Source organism: Perna viridis, chromosome 2 (genome assembly GCF_037379345.1).
Source record: "Perna viridis isolate PV_CMFRI_1.1 ecotype Kerala chromosome 2, ASM3737934v1, whole genome shotgun sequence".
Lineage (NCBI taxonomy): Eukaryota > Metazoa > Mollusca > Bivalvia > Mytilida > Mytilidae > Perna > Perna viridis.
In genome coordinates, this window is record NC_142446.1 from 11,536,890 (window position 1) to 11,555,448 (window position 18,559).

General features: G+C 31.7%; 1 protein-coding gene across 1 annotated transcript in view; it reads right to left on the bottom strand.

The window, feature by feature from the left end:
- The window catches only part of LOC148623632 (dynein axonemal heavy chain 6-like), a 115,513-nt gene that overhangs the window by 47,157 nt on the left and 49,797 nt on the right, over positions 1–18,559 (bottom strand). Inside the window, exons 41-50 of the mRNA XM_088565584.1 lie at positions 18,030–18,260; positions 17,200–17,466; positions 16,249–16,504; positions 15,922–15,939; positions 11,197–11,359; positions 7,638–7,655; positions 6,070–6,317; positions 3,783–4,052; positions 1,929–2,410; positions 627–715 (exon numbers count right to left, since the gene is read on the bottom strand). Coding sequence (XP_088421710.1) covers positions 627–715; positions 1,929–2,410; positions 3,783–4,052; positions 6,070–6,317; positions 7,638–7,655; positions 11,197–11,359; positions 15,922–15,939; positions 16,249–16,504; positions 17,200–17,466; positions 18,030–18,260 — 2,042 coding nt within the window. The remainder of the gene's footprint in view (positions 1–626; positions 716–1,928; positions 2,411–3,782; positions 4,053–6,069; positions 6,318–7,637; positions 7,656–11,196; positions 11,360–15,921; positions 15,940–16,248; positions 16,505–17,199; positions 17,467–18,029; positions 18,261–18,559) is intronic.

Consider the following 18,559-nt stretch of genomic DNA (forward strand, 5'->3'; position numbering starts at 1 on the left):
ACTTTAATTACTGATACTGTTACATTACTCTTAAATTTGGAAAGAAATGACATTCAAAGGAATCATTTTTTATCTATTTCTACTTCACTTGAATATCTGAAGGCTACTGTATAAAAGTAGTGTTTTCAGTTATCACTTTGAATCACCACATTCACCACTAGAACAACTTGATATTTGAACAGATTTCCTTTTATGCTAGAGAGATAAGTTAGGATATGTATCGTTCATATTTTCAAAGTTAACATGTATTCATGAAAAAGATATCATAATGTATGAAGGATCTTCATGGGAAGTCCCAGTAATTATATCAGCAATATATTCACATAATCATTTAAAAATATTGGCTTTATTAAACAGAACTAATTTCTTTAGTAATCAAATATAAACTTAAATAATCAAGTAATTATTAAAACTTCCAGGCTAGTAATCAAATAGTCACTCAAAAATGGCCAAGAAATCATAAAATCAAAACCCCCAATGAGGAGGCTCATGTGTTTTGCCATAGTAGTTTAGTTTCTGATCCTGTTAGATACAGAAACATTATCCTTTTATGTTTTTTACTTTCTTCGGCCTCAGAATTATTTGTTTTCTACCTAATCAGAAATATATGAGCACTAAAGACTAACCAGAAGTTTTTCAACAGCCTTGGACTAATAGGGTTTCTACCACCACCAGGAGGACCACAAGCTGCTACCACAGTCACATCAAATATTGTCTGCAATGTTCAATAATATTCTTCAGTATAAAGTTTGAGGACCACCATATAACTTTATAGAAAGAAAATTATAAAAAGAAATTTTAGAACATACTTTAGTATACATAATTCAGAGCTTACATAAAGGTGTGTTTACACTTGTTGAAGACCTTTTGGTGATCTCTGAATGTACTTACTATTTTGTATTTATGTTATACAATAATTCATTTAAACATGTAAAACCTTCTTTGGAGGCATCGAAAATAATATCATTCATTTAAACACACATATATTTGATGCCTAACATTCCTAAAATGTTACATCAAAATCTAGTGAAAGGTTAAGGAGGAGTTATTCTTACAAGTTTTTAACATGTTAAACCCTTAAGTTGGATTATCTCCCTTAATTTCCAATTGTATTACTCCATGTACATAAACATTTCTTTCAAGTTTCATCAAACTTTGATGGGCAGATTAAGAGGAGTTATAGTTACAGATGTTGATAGACAAACAGACACAGACAGACATAATGATTACTGTTTACTCCCACAAGAAAATATAACAAGAGGCTTCCTGAAGCCTTAATCACTCATCTGGTTAAATTTTGCCTTTCAAGGGCAATAAATTCAACAAGGAGTTGTCCAACAATTTTGACTCTACAAGATTTTGGAAGGACTTATCATAAGAATCATTTTAGAAATTGAAAGTTTCTTTCTATCATTCATAGTTTTCAAAATATTGGCTGAAAACTGTAAAAAAAAACAAAACAAAAAAAACCAAAAAAAACATCATTTTTCACCTTTTAAGGACAATAACTCTTACAAGGAGTCATCTGACAACTTTGATCCTTTCAAGACTTTTGTAGGCCTTATAATAAGAATCCTTTCAGCAATTAAAAGAATTTGGCTAAACCTATTGGTTTTGGAAATATAATATGAGAAAAACTACTGTCTGACTACTATGTTCTATTTTTAGTAACGAAAGCCATGTTTTTTTTTGATGAATCAAAAATCCCCATATCAGTTCTATGTAGGATACCCCAAGAAACATTCATACAAAATTTGGTTCCAATTGATCAAGTAGTGTCAGAGGAGAAAATTTTGGAAAAATTGATAACGATGACGATGGATGCCAAGTGATGGCAATGGCTCACATGGCCTTTGACAAGGTGAGCTAAAAACATATAACCAATAAAATCAATGAGACATTTTTTACATAGTGACCTATCCTCATACCTTCCAGGAGAGACTTTTTGTATCATAGAATCCACCAAGTTCTAAAAACTGCCTTAGTAGTTCCAGTGGAGGCTGAGCACCATATTCTTCTGGAGCTGGCATATTGACATCATCAACAAACACAAACTTTCTTCTTCCTCTAGGAGCCCCTAGTGTATCCTTTCCTTTTTTCATTAGTTTAAGCATGATGTTATCCTGTAATCTTGCTGATGTTGTCTGAGCACTACACTGTATCATGGAGTAAAGGATTCCAGAGGTGACCTTAGGTTTAGAGGATCCCATCAGTACATCTAAATCTTTATTCTCTTCTTCTTCTCCAAACTTGGTGAGGTTAGATATATTCTCGAGTAGGGAGGAATGTTTTGAAGAATAACTGAGAACACTGCCCAAAATAGTATTACTTTTTGTACTGGTACCTCCATCCTGGGATAGTTTACCTAACATGTAGTTAATCAGGGCTGATTTACCTACTCCTGATTCACCTGTAAAGACAAATTTAAATGTTCTTCACAATAATTACTATAGTACAAGTGGCTATGGTTCTGTAATCATTGAACATCATTTGTCTGCAATCATGATAATGTCAGTATCAAAGTCACAGTAATCATTGAACATCATTTGTTTTCAAACATGATAATGTCGGTATAAAAGTCCCTGTAATCATTGAACATCATTTGTTTTCAAACATGATAATGTCGGTATAAAAGTCCCTGTAATCATTGAAAATCATTTGTTTTCAAACATGATAATGTCTGTATCAAAGTCACTGTAATCATTGAACATCATTTGTTTTCAATCATGATAATGTCAGTATCACATCATTTGTCTTCAATCATGATAACGTCAGTATCACATCATTTGTCTTCAATCATAAAAATGTCTGTATCAAGTCACTGTAATCACTGAACATCATTTGTCTTTAATCATGAAAATGTCAGTATCAAAGCCACTGTAATCATTGAACATCATTTGTTTTCAATCATGATAATGTCAGTATCACATCATTTGTCTTCAATCATGATAACGTCAGTATCACATCATTTGTCTTCAATCATAAAAATGTCTGTATCAAGTCACTGTAATCACTGAACATCATTTGTCTTTAATCATGAAAATGTCAGTATCAAAGCCACTGTAATCATTGAACATCATTTGTTTTCAATCATGATAATGTCTGTATCAAAGTCACTGTAATCATTGAACATCATTTGTTTTCAATCATGATAATGTTTGATAAAGTCCAGACCAACTTTCCTTCAAAATTGAGGTCTAATTTTTTGGGGGTATCTATACAAATCATTTTTTTTCGGATAGCCTAATATTATATTTTGGCTATCTGTTGCTAAAAATATTCTCCCACTGTTAAAAAAAGGTTGTATCTTTTAAAAAAAAAATCATTATCAATTGATGTTGAAAACTGTAAAAAGGTGTTCATAATCTAAAAAGTAAAAGGTCAAATGTCTGTACAAAAATGCTTCAAAACTGATTTGTGAAAATGCTGTTAAATGAGAACTGCATACGGACTTACAATGTCCAAAAAAAAGCCATTAAAGTCTATAAGTGGATCAGTTAGGAAAATCAAAAAGATTATAGTTATTTCTTAAAGGCATTTTGTTACAATTGTTTTTTTTTTTAAATATTCTGACCAGGTGTTATCAACACACTACATGGATATGAAGTAGTTTCATTGATGAAAATGACCATTGGTGATGACAAATTGAGGAGGCAACATCCAGCAAAATTCTTGATCTTTGAGACTTTCAACTTTTTGTCAATGTTGTAGTCCTGAGCTCTGCAAATCCCATACCACCAAATCTTTACTTTAATGTGTATCTAAAGTAAGTCAATACTAACCTGTCAAGAGGACAGCTCTTCTATTGAGTAACAATAGCCCACATAAAAATGAGAATCTAACAATATCTACAGTTGGTGTTATCTCTTGTTCTTCTCGCTTCTTCTTATGTCCTGAAGATACTCCCATTGTTTCACCAATAGTAATGATAGCCCCTCTCTCAATCAACCAGCGAGTAGTTGGAACAAGTGTATCCCATGGTACAAAGTTACCCGACTCCATATCAATGAAGTATCCATAAATACTTCTATTACCTGTTGGTAATCTGACCCCTGTAATTATAACAACAATCTTCCTTCATTCTAAACATATTTTTGTGCTAATAGTATTTGTATTACAGTTTAAGACATGGATACAAAATCAAAGACTGAAGTCTTCAAAGTTACTAATTGTTAAATATTCACTGTCACTGATTTTGGCTTGCTTTCAACATCCGAAATGGCACGAATGAGAATGCTCTAAAACTGAGTAACTGCTGCTAGAATCTTGGTTCCCTTGATATGATTACTCTTTTGTAACCATGATGACCCAAATGTTTTTCAATCAAAACAACTGGTTACCAGGAAGTGTGGGTAATGTTTTCATTCCACAAGTTTCTCTCAAATTTTTAGCAAACTTTGGTTTGGGTTGCTTATGATATTGACCAGGGAACAAGATTAGGAACCAGATTAAACCAGTGGCAATGACTATATAGATCATAAACATTAAGGTTACAGACCACCAATTCAACCAATGAGCATTTGGAACGTACGCAAAAATAGTCCTACGCAGAAATTACCCCTGTTCCTCATAGTGCTGTGAAAAAAGTTCTCATCTTATTTAAAAAATTTAAACAGTTTCTGAAAGGAAAAACATTTCTGTACATTTTATAGGTGCATTTTGCTTCTTGTGATGTGAAGCCTAATCTCCATAATGATTTTTAAATATACCCCTATCTTGTGAAAACACTGGGATTTCCCATGCTATTTATAGACCCTTCACTTCCGGTGACCAGTACTGCACTGCAAGTCTGCTAACCCCACATGCCATTCTGAGGATTGTGAGCTGACATATGTAGAATCATGCTGATATATAGTCCTCTGCAGGTTAAAGTTAAGGTAAAGTCCAGAGAAGCCATTGAATATTGTGAAATTAGCATAGAAGCCTATGGAAAGTGGAATTAGTGGTTTTTAGCCTTAACAGGGCCCATATTTATGGGCCCTGATAATGTTTATGACCTATATAGTCAATTGTAATGTGCACCTGTGTCTGAATCAGAGACTGAGTAATATAACATTAAGTTCTATGCTAACTGATCATTTCATGTAAACTTCCCATTCTCATACAAGCAAAAAAACCCATGTAGAACACATGTGTATGAAATTTAAGAGGCACATTTTGATCTTGTATGAAATGAGAATTGATGGTTTTACGGCACTGATCAGCAGCATAAGGTGGTGTAGTAATATATAATTATTAGCAACTTAAGAATGAGTATATTAGAAGGAAATTGGTTCAATTTAAACACATGTCATTTATAATATTGATTTCTTGATTCCATGTGAGATTTCATAAACTTTTCACTCATAATATTTAACTTTTTTAAGATACATAGTTCAACTGAAATGAATTACAAGTAACTCAAGCAAAAATACACAGAGCATTCTTTTCTGTCATCTTGCAAAATCATTTTCAATTAACTAATAGTGTTTGAAATGATGTAAAAATAAATTTGTTATAAATGTTTAAAGAGAACTTTTTAAAATAAATATTCGTATGGTAAATTTACAAAAGCCTTTTCCAAGGGGAAATAATTGGTGTGCAAATGTTCTATAGAAATGTAATGAGAATTTTAGTTTTTTTGGTATTACAAGAAAAAAAAGTTTGATGACCCCAAATTTCCTCTTCAAATATGAAATATAGCGAGAATGGATATGGTGAATATATCAAAGGCACAACAAACCTTCCAGGATGAAGAATATCAGTTAAATGTTCTCTTTAAATTTAAAAGAAACTTTATATACCAGTTCTGTAATAGTTTGCAAAGAAGTTGACATTCCCTACAGAATCCATACGAAGTGTTGTCAAAAAGTGTCAAATTAGGTCACAATTATCTCAAGTCTGATGACCTATGTTTTTTAAATTAAAATTCTGGCTATCTTTACAAAAAAATAGCAAAATTCATCTACTAGAAATATTAGATATGATCTACCTTAATATCCTTAAATCTCAAGTTTTCACAATAGTATTATAGATAGAAGGACAAACAGTAACTTCACTGTTGGGTGGTGAAGAGGCAATAAAGCTTACCAAGAGGTGGTTCTACTTCAAAAAGTTCCCTCATGAAGTTGTCAAACTCATTACATATATTGATATCCCTTTCAACTTTGTCCTGTCCTCGTCTATTTACATTATCATCATCATCAATATCCTCTTGTCGATGAAAGTTTCCACCAATACTCCATGTGTAGGCAAACACAAATAATTTTCCTAATAGATTTAATAACTGGGTTGGGTTCCTCATTAGGTACAGTACTCGATCAGGTTCTCTCTCAACACTATATTGATATAGATATACATGTATATACATTACTTGTTTGTTATATAACACTTAATAAACATATAATCTTTATTACTGGTACAAACTTAAATTTCTTTTATGCATTCATTTTCACAGAAGAATATCATACGACCTGGTGTATTTTCATTTATCCAATATCAAAACCAATGGTTCAGAAGTAACCTTTAATTTTTTTTTTTTGGAATCTAATAAAGAAACATACAGTGTAGTAAGTTTCTCCCATTGTTAGATTTAAAAATGCACATGACTTTTTAACTACCAGGTGGTGATTAAATTTCTGTGTGAGTTTTCCCGCCATTTTACATTTCGGAGTTTTCTACAGATTTCATGGAAGAAACAGATTCTCCTCTAATGCTGATGGATATTACAAGATTTCTCCACTCTCCATTGTTAAATTGTAGATTTAACTATCTTGAGTGAAGAAATCTTGTAATCCCTCAAGACTGAAAGAGAATCTATATATCTTTGTTTTTCTTATAACCAAAAAACTGCTATTGAAGACAAAATTTGTATACATCCAAATAAACAGCTGCACCAAGAATACATGATACGACTTTCCTCACCAGGAAGCAAACTGAACAACTGCCATTACCAAAAACAAAATAAATTAATTTTTCATCAAAAAGTATCAGGACTCTAAGATCATCATAATTTAAATCCTTTCCAAGATTGAAGCAACTGTACTATTTTTAAGACATAGTGGGACATGCGAAAAACCATCCTTTTAGAGTGGCGCCCAACTGATAATTATCATTTCATAAGCCTTTTTGCATGAGTGCAACCTGGCCAAACTTTGAAGGCATGCAGACCAGTAGACCAGCTGTATAATAATTAGAGCATTTCAAAGAAGATATTTTTGAGATATAGTGTGACGTGTGAAAAAGCACTACCCTTTTAAAAAGAAAAGTTATCAAGCAGTTTTAAAAGGTATCTTTAAGATAGGACACAACATGTGGAAAAACATCACTTTTTTACATCAAAATTTACTTGGGAATAGAAAAATGTATTTTCATCAAAGTACAGCTTTAAGACTATCATATATCAACTTGCATATTTCATAAAATTTAACAAGAAACATTTGTGTAGAAGGTTATAAGCCAATTATATTCAGATCTTTTTTTGTCAAAAATTTACTTACTACAAATGACAAACTGTGTATGAAAGTGTAATGCAGTGCACATAGTGAAATAAATTTACATGTTTGAATTTCTTTGTCAACAAGTTGTGAAGTTTAGTGCCAAAATTATTAAGCCCAGTGAAACAGTGTCACAATGGGTGCTTTGTTTTTTCTACTTACTCTGACATAGAATAGACACTACAGCAATAATCACAAAAATCTATACTATAATACTATAAAAAGCTTATGCATAACAGTAATAAAGATAATGACAGCTGCCTCTTACTACAAACATGCATCAGGAAGTCAGGGGTGGGGAGGATACATTTCAATATCTTTTTCTCACACTGCATTTGTTTCAGAATTTCTTGCATTTAAGATGTATTTACTAGATGTTCTAAAGAGCCTGAATTGCTCACCTGGATAAACAGAAATCTGGTGACCATATCAATTGATAAAGAAGATGCCTCCTTACACCATTCCTACTAAGTTTACTAAACATTGGTTAAGTATAAAAAGGATGTGTGCCAAATTGTGTTTTCCAATAGATTTATTACACTGACATTGTTAGCTGTTGAAACGATAAAAGTTCCTGTAAAAACAGTAGTGAAAAAATTGACCTTCTTTAACATAAAGTTGCATGCATTGTAATGCTTTGTTACTACTTTCTGTTCACAGGAATTTGATAAAAGTCAACAACCAAACAACATACAATTCATTGGGCTGAATCTGCATGCCAAATTTCAGATTATTCCCATCATGGAGATCTGAGATATTCTCATGTACTGAAAAATTCCAAGTTACACTGAACTGGATTGATTAATTGTTGTTTCAGGCCCCAAGTATTTCATATATAATCAGGATTAAAACAAAAATTAATTTGAAAAAGAAAATATGGGATGGATAACAATGCAAAACAAAATACTGACTGCCACTGGAAAGTGGGAGAAATACATTTGTTATGAGGGGCAGAAAAGGAGCAGGTCCAGTAAGGGCAAAAATTTGCCATAAAATCAAAAGTTGTATGATGTTTGTCCAACTCTTTGATGTATCTTTCAATCGTTTTGATTAGTTTATGGTAATAATTTTTAAAAATATAGTCATACAAGCCCTCAAACTTTATCAAATTTGGAAAAATCTGTAAAAAATGCTGAAAAACGAGAAAATATTGCACAGTTTTTTGCTATTTTAACATTAACAGCATCATATATTTGTGTAAATTCATCAATCTCAACTCATATGCAACAAGAAATCTGTGAGCAATAGCTCACTAGTAATACCCCTGCTTAAAAAAAATGCACAATTCTACTTCTTTGCCATCTGTAATTACCCTATGAAACCTAGTATGAAAGTAACAGAAGCAAAATATAGTACCTTCTACAAACATTGCCCCAATATGGTCAGTGGTCATGTTTCCCTCCTATGGCGACACAACCCCGAGGCAAGAGCTACCTGGGGTACACACCTTAAATGCTCTGTAGGCGGTTTAATCCTGGTTTGCATACATTTGATTACAGGTTTAAATAAACAAAGACGAAATTGTTGTTTTAATCATTATAGTCTGTTCTTTATTGGTCACCTTAATTGCACCTGTATTTTACCCGAAGAATTGTACTTAAAATCTTAAGATATTGTTATGAGAATATCAAAATAAACTTGATGATGTTTTAAATGAAATATTTCATTATGTAATATTTTATTTTAGTACATGTTGTCAATATTGGAATTATAGTACAAAAATACAATTATTTACATAATAAATTATGAACTTAATGAAATAAAAAAAATAAAACTGTAAAGTTAGTTTTATAGTTTATCCTTAATTAATGTCTGCTGAAATTTATTACATTCCTTAATGTTAAGCTTCCAAGTAAAAATGGCATTCGCACAACTACGAGCACTTGAACTTGTTAAAAACAAGTTTGGCAAAGACAGCTTAGTCTTAGATGGGGATCGCTACAGCATCAGAAGTCAACGCAACACACGCATATATTGGTGATGTGTCATCAAGACATGTCCTGCTACAGTCAACACGCATGATGGCCATCTGGTCAAACGTGGATACCAACACAACCACCCAAGCAACCAATCCAAAATTGATGTCATGAGGGTAATACAGACAATGAAAGACCGATCTAAATCCGAGGTCACACCAGTACCAACAATCTACGAGGAGGAAGCAGTGAAACTACGCACACCAGAGTGGAACGACGATACCAGGCAGATGGTAGAGCAGCTACCTACATATTACTCAATTAAAACTTCACTTTACCACCAGAGATCACTGACCAGACCCGCGTTACCAAAAACTACCATAGACACCAACCTCCAAGACAAATGGTGTATAACTACTGCTGGGGAACAATTTCTACTGCCTGATGACAACATTCACCAACGCATGCTTATATTTTCAACTACCAGGATTAACCATACTGTTTCATCAACTATACACTATCCATGCTATGATCGACGGTTCCATGTTTCCACTAGTATTTGGCTTACTACCAGGCAAAGACCAGACAACCTACATCAGATTCTACAGCCACATCAAAGAGATATCTCGCCAACTCAACATTGTACTTCAACCTCAGACTGTATTCATCGACTACGAGATTGCCACCAATAACGCCGCCACTACTGTATTTCCAGGTGTGACCATCAAAGGATGTTTCTTCCACTACACCAGTTTACCGACGCATCAACACACAACTACAGCAACTCAAAGACAGATATCAGCAGCGGATTATGACTGTGACAGACTACGCAGATGCCGTTTCTCACTTACTGCATCTTAATTAGTGAACTTTTATACGATACAAACATTGTAATATATTTCATGCTTTGTCATTTCTGATAATTTAACCTGATTTTATATTTATTTTAATGCTGCAACTGATACAATGGGTCTTAAATGTTGTATATGTATTCTTAGTATATGCAAATTATTTATTTTATTTGTTGTGATTCAAGCTATCTGAAAATGAATTCTCTTGTCCCTTATCTTGTGTTGTTGATTTTGTTATTAAAATATTTATTAAAAAATAATGTTTTACTTATTTTTTATAGGATTATTAGAAATGAAAGACAAATGTACACATTAAATAAAACACGCAATCAAAAAACAAAACTCAACAGAATGCCAACATAAATTTTCTGCAGGTAAAAAAAAATATTATGCATTTCATTGTACATATTTAAAACAAACTATAGGTCTTCAAGGTGTATGAACCCATTGTCTTTTTTGTTTATTTAACTATTTAATTAGTATGGTAATTAAATGTATGCAAACCAGGATGACACCCTGTAGGCATACTATAAGTCATCTTCTATGACAAGCTGCTTCAGGCCAATTCTTCATAACACCAATCAGACAACAATCAAAATTGCATACCATTAATGCCCCATCACTTTGAAGAACCAAACTTGTTAAGATAGAATGATGGACAGATGATTTCAATGTACTTTTAACTTGTTGAGGAAAAGTATTATTATTTCAAGTACTGTATTTTTCTTCAAACTCAAACAAAGCAGAAATATGACTAATTTGCAACAAAGACAGTCAAAACCTATTTCTGAGTTCGGTCCTGCTTACTTTGGTATTGATTATTTTTGATGTATGCCCTGATGAATTTAACTTACTGCCTCCAATATAGACCTTATTCTGAGTTCTGCTCTAATGCATTTAACCTACTGCAAGGGGTACAGACCTTTTCCTGATGTATGACTGAAGGAATTTTACCTGCTGCCTTTGGTTGAAGATTGGCTTTTCTCTTTGCTATCTGAGATCACACTGGCCTTTGATGTTCGTTTTCTTGCTGCTCTAGCTTTGGCTCTTGAAGAACTTCTACTAGAAGCTCTACTCTCACTCCTCAGGTCTGATTCTGACTTTTCATCTTCCTTATCTAGATGAAAAGAAAAATTTAACAATACCCTAAAATCAGAGAATCTTTTTCATGGTCATACAATCTCAGAAAAGTAATAACCTTTCAATAACATTTAGTTGCGTATAGATATAAAGAACAGTGAAGGTTTTATTGGAACAAACTTTTGTAGATGGTTTGTCTCTAACAGTAAATTTGAAATACATAATTATTATGAGCAGATGCATTAACAAAAATTACAGTTGACTGTTTGAATATTTAGTCAGTGAGGTAAATTTATTGATTATAGTGACTTATGTAAGTAAAGATTTCTTTTACTGACATTGTTTTACCTTGTGTTAACATCTGTGTATTGGCATGACACAAATACTGTGAAAGTACTTTTATTCATGGGTACCAATTTTCATGGTTTAGGGAAAAAATGTCAGTTCATAGATTCTTAAATTTGTGGATTAGACAACAATATCATACAAGCGAACGGGAAATTTCTTTTTCATTGGAACCAAATCTCATGGTTTACCAATTGGTTCCACGAAAAACAGGAAAATTGGTACAAAGCAAACAATAATACTTTCAAAGAATAATCTATTTTTCATTTCTACATCATAAAAATACAAAAAATATACTAATAATGTCTTTATATGCATTTACTTGTATTTATATAATCCATGATGATATTAAGGACATCCATTAAATGAGTTAATATTCAATCTATATCTGAACTTATAACAGTCTAAAATGAATGCAAAATGGAATCTAATTCTAAATGGATTATATCGAGTTGCTTAAAAGCTTTAAATGAATGATACATAACGAACCATGCCATACTATTGAAGCTTGTTAACATAATAACATGCTGGAAGAGATGGCCAACTTACCAACTGCTTCTGTTTAGATATAAAATAAAACAAAACTACTTCAGTCTTAAACAAGAAGTTTCATATAATGTAGTCTTAAGGGTACCACCTTTTAATCAAATTAAACAAGTATTTGTCAAGTAGAACAATTAACAGAAATAGACTTACATCAAATGAACACAAATACAAAATTTAGAAACAAAAATTGTTCCTGATAAAAGTTGATAAAAATTCCAAACAACTTTCAATGTTTAAAATACTGAACCAATCCATGTAAAATACTATATTGAAGAACCAATCCAGGTAAAATACTATATTGAAGAACCAATCCAGGTAAAATTCTATATTGAAGAACCAATCCAGGTAAAATTCTATATTGAAGAACCAATCCAGGTAAAATACTATATTGAAGAACCAATCCAGGTAAAATACTATATTGAAGAACCAATCCATGTAAAATACTATATTGAAGAACCAATCCAGGTAAAATACTATATTGCAGAACCAATCCATGTAAAATTTAGACATAGTAACCTTAATTTTTATCTTAAAAGTGCAACAACCAAATGAAATAAATGCTTCACTGGTTGAAGCTAGGTACAACTGCAGATGCCTAATCCTGAACAGTAAGAGAAAGTATGCACACCATTTGAGCCTGTTACATCTCTGAAGTCTCACTCCAATTAAATATTTGATACAGGATAAGAATTTGACCAGAATGTTTGGCCCCTTATTCATAGATGGTTCCATTAACAACCCCCAAATTCCTGCTTTTCCTTTGTATGGTACTTTGTGATACAATTTCACAGAGATCCATTCGCTTTTAGTCCGGTTATTGTCCGGATATCATAAAACTATTTGTTTTCTGATCCTTTTTGGTCCCTAATTTATACTTGGTTAAAGACACAACCCCTATAATCGATATTAGCTTTCTTCCTTTTGTAGTATAATTTAATAAAGATCCATACACTTATACTCAATCAGTTGTCTGGAAACACATTTGTATAAGAGTGACAGGCAACAATGATGACTATGACCCGACAGCATTATACTAATATAAGATCAAACATTTTTTGCAGTCATATAAAAACTAAGGCTGGTTATGTGGTCTGATAGAACTTAAAGTAAATTAGGTGGATTTTTGACATATATTACCTCCTGTCTAATATTCATTAAGATTGCTACTTAAAAAAGTTTTTTTCAGATACAAAAAATGGAAGGTCACCAGTAGTTAAGTCAGGTCTACAGGTATGATATGAGATACTAAGAAGTGTAAAACTGTATTTTATGCTGCAATGTCAATGTCAATGTTAATTTTTTTTTTTTTTTTAAATACAATCCAAATCTGTATTGTAATAATGGAAGTTAAAAAGATTGTGGGTCTAACTGACTGCAAATAACACTCAATTATACTAAAATTTTACTATAATCTAAATTTTTATCCACAAAGTGACACTTCAAAAACAACATCTATAGTGAGACTAAACAAGATACACAGAGTTCCGTCTAATAATTTAATTCCAACAGAAATATGGAATCAAATGAATGGAAAGTGATTCCAGCAATGATATTGAATCAGATAATTGGAACACAATTCCATGTGACTCACTGAATCAGAACGGAATGCAACTCAGACATTCAAGTAACATTTGTGAAAAATAAGGGGATAATTATGGCAAAATTTTGAAAAAATAAGGGAAATTTCTAGGAACTGTAAAGAAATTTTTGACAAATAATTACTTGTCAAAATAAAAGAAAACAATGTGTACTCACTTCCACAAAGGAGAATCAAAGATTTCAGGATGGGAAGGACTGCGTGAAGCTAGGCACAAAAAATTTTGGTGAAATTTCTGCCAAAAAATTAAGATTTCATGCTATAAATATTTTTTTCCTATATTTACGACAAAGGGAGTACACCTGTCTGCCTATATGAATCCACAGCAGATTCAAAATTTGAATAATGTGTAGAATTTTTACGTTAAAAAATTTTAAACAGGGGATTTTTAGGATTTTGTGGCTTTGAAAAGGAAAATAAGGGCAGCTGCCAAAAATAGGTTTAAATACTTAACAAGACAAGGAATGTGATTTCACCTGAAACATGAAATATGTGGAGTATTAATCAAACTTGTATATCTAAAACACTGAAGATATGTGAGAACTTTGAATCAGTTACTTTACAGTGAGCATATTTAAAATCATATTTGTTGGGTATCATTCAAGTGAACCCATTATATCATATATATATATATCTATTATCATTCTGTGTAAGAATCAGGCAATGGGTGGCACATCATATTTCTCAATTTGGTCTTTTTTTTTGCCTCAAATATAATCAATGCACCCAGAAAACAACTGAAAAGCTATTTTAATTTTTCCTGAAGCATCTGTGACGTAGATACTTTTTGACTGCATATATAAGGAAGAAGTGCAGGAAAATTTTCCACCATTTTTCCATAGTGCATTTCAACTAAATTTGACCTATCAATATTTTAAAAAGGCAAATTTTACTTACACTTTGATGGTTATTTTTAGAGGTTATTGGGTATAAATACTTGGTTAATGTAATAAAATCTGTGGTTTTTCTCTTCATGTGCCATCCCTTCTACACATTTTGCCTGATTCTTAGATGGAGAAGTACTTAAGTATGTTTTAAATGAGTAAACCAAATTATATATTGGGAGAATGATTCCACTTTGAATACTTAATCAGGATCAATAAGTATGGTTACAAAGGGTATACATAGTGAATTAACCAGATTGGCAGAATTTCAGTTGTAACAAAGTACTTTTTCTTATCTATTTCATAGATAAAAACTATAGGAAATAAAAATATACTGTTTTCAAAATTGAACTACATGAGATTTTACATGGAAAACGTTTTTTCATGAAAAAAACATGATTGTTTAATAATAACACAAAATGACTGACAAAATATATTTTTAAGTAAATGACAAACTTTGGTTAGCTTCTATTCACTTTGTCACAGCTGAAAGTGATCCAAATATGTCTGATCTGGTGGGTAACATAAAACACACCTACAAACACACAGTTCTACACTGTCACTAAATACCTAGTTTTTTCCATTGTACTCGAAAACGCTTTGCGACAGCTAATGAACAATTCAAATATTTCTTAATATACATTTCTTCAAAAGCTATTTCCAATATGTATCTAAAACAAGTTAGATTTTGAATTTCAAACCTTGTTGAAGGCATAATCTCATTTGTCTTATTGAATAAGCCAGAAATAAAGTGAACATTATCATAAAATGAATATATTACACCCACTTATTTATTAAGGCATCCAAAAACTTTAGTGTAAAGCTAAGTAATCATCAGATAATTAGATTTATTGGGTAGCTAGTTTTGGCTCATCAATGCCACACTTTAACAATTCATAGTATCAATATGTAATAATAAAAAAATAAAACATATGGGGAAACTGAGTATCCGGGAAACTGAGTACCAGGAAACTAACTCTGTTTTGACTAAAGGTATGAGTATTTATAGAAATCTGATTAATGACATAAAAATTCATATATAAATATACTCAGTATAAAAATACATGCAAAATTTAAAATAATATATAGTTTTTGACAAGTTTTTGCAAATCCTGAAGAACTGAAATATATCACAACACTGCCAATATGGAATATTTTTTGTGCATGTCTGAGAATTTTGCAAAAAGAAAAACCTCACAGTACTACCACAACATATATTGTTTTTACCTTTAACTGGTTTGGGATCTAGAATCACATATAATTATAATAAGAAAGAATGCTTCAATAAAGAAGTCTAATGAGTTAAGCATTATTGTGGAGATTCTTTGTATCTACATAACATAATATCAGATCTATGAGTATCATCGTCTTTAAAGTGACATGACAACCCATACATGACATCATTATTTCCACTTATGAATTATAATGATCTTAAATAATAATTACAAACCTCTTCTCATCTTATAACCAATAAAAGAATGTATACTCAAATGATTGTGAAATAATTAAGAAAGATTTTATATTTTCCAAACAAAATCAAAATAGTTAGTTTACCTGGATTTCCAAATCCTCCATTTTGCAGCATGAAATCAAAGTAAGCTGTGAGGATATTACATAGGGTCATGATTGTAGAAAGTTCTGGAGCCACTATAGGTTGGAATCTAGTGTGCCTTTGTATAAACTTTATCCCTTTCTCTATAGTATAGTCAAACAGAGCCAATAGATGTTTCTTTCCACTGTCAGGCATTTCTTTGGGTAAACGCTGAATCCATGTCCTCACATATGGCTGCCAACCAAGATCTACTGGATCCTAATTTTTAAATAGTGACATAACATGATGCTTTACAGGAAATCAATCAAAGGAGAAAATGTTGCACAGTAAAATAGATATGACACCTAAGTGTTATTTGCTGACCTGGTTTTAAATATTTAAACAAAGTAAACATGCAATCCAAAAAAATCTGTACTAGTCAGTGCTGATACAAATACTGCTTCTTTCTTCAAAAGCCACTACTTGCATATGTTGAAAATAATCAAAATGTTATGAAATTAAAGTAAGAAAATGGTCATCTTAACTAAAGACTTAAGCAGTAGTCTTTGTAAGAATCATGCGAATTCTGTAATATGTGATACACCACAAATAAAAAGACTGCACATTTTTATTTTTGTTATTAAGTTGCTTCATAGGTCTATATGAAGAAATGTATAATTCCAATTTTTCTGCTCTTAGGAGATAATATACATTGAAAATCCAACAGTTTCAATTGTAGTTTAGTGTCATTTACAGAATTATCTCCCTTAATTTTGAATTCTGCCATACATTCTTTATAATTTTTATCTCATAAGAACAAGGACTGTGTGATAACCCACATATTAATATCTGTTCACTACATGTATAACATTTAAAAAAAAATGTCAAAAATAAAAATATGTAGACTTTCCATCCATGAATCACATTTTGCATGATTCTTATATTGAGTGCTACTTAAAAAAAATACAATATACCATATACACCATGGCACATCTACTAATAGTGGCAGGGCTGGCCTCAGAAAGATTGTCCACCTCAAATATAAGTCTCATTCCAGATGCTAGATGAATTCTCTGTCCATTGGCTAGACAGAGAACTTTGGAATCATCTAATACTGTATTGAGGTTCTCTACCCATAGTGTGTCAACAGGACCATCTAACACCAACCATTTCCACTCTATATTTAATGTATGATCCTTCTTCTCTTCGTCTAACTCACTCTCTGTCTCAGTCTCCTTAGGCTGCAAAAATAAAATTCTACAACATAAAAAAGCATTCAGTTTTCAGTTTTTCATGAAAAAAAAAATCAATTGATTTGTTCAGATAATTCTATTCAAGGCATAAGATTCTGAGGGGTCTGTATTCCATATTGGATACCAAATAGCTCTAAAGAAATAGTTACATTCAAGATATTAAATCAAATAGTGAAATTAAATGAAGTACTGTCAGACATCCTGCTGAATTATGTTACAAAAATGAGTACTAGTAATCATTAGTCAAACAATTGGAAAGATAAAAATTCTTCTCAATTTTAAATAAAATTATGTTGTTCACACTGTTAGAACTAACAATGAAATAAATGTAGAAGTTCTTCCCTAAGATGATTTTTGGTCAATACAGCTAAAATATTCCTCAGTAACTGAGAAAAACATAATATAATTATTAACAGACAAAACTGATGATAGTATCTCATTATTTGACAAATTGAACCCAAAAAAATTCAACCAAGCTGACAACATCTACGGATGCAAAGCATTCAAGCTTGAAAATACTATGATTTTTTACATTTGTTGATTTATCTTACTGCATTAGGTGTTGACAAAGGAGTCATTCTTGATACAGGTCTTGTATTAGTGCCATCTTCACCACTTTTAAGCTGACTGTGATCTGTAGAAAATTTACGGGTTGCTGACCCAATTAACCCATCATGCCATTCAAATGTGTTAGGATCAGTTTCTCCATACAGTTCACCAAGCTTGACACATTTTGGATTGACCTGGAACACTTCAACATGACCTTTTTTTGCTCTGTTGTGCTATAAACAAAGAGTGAAATAATATGTAGTAGGTATTGCACCATCAGATTTAACAATCATGATTTCTACACTTAGGGCAGTTCCAGTAGTATCCTTTTAAGGTTTAGCAGGTCTGATTAATAATTTGTACAAATTCTGGAAATATAACAATTCTTCACAGAGGCAGGAAATATAACAATTCTTTACAGAGGCAGGAAATATAACAATTCTTCACAGAGGCAGGAAATATAACAATTCTTCACAGATGGCAGGAAATATAACAATTCTTCACAGATGGCAGGAAATATAACAATTCTTTA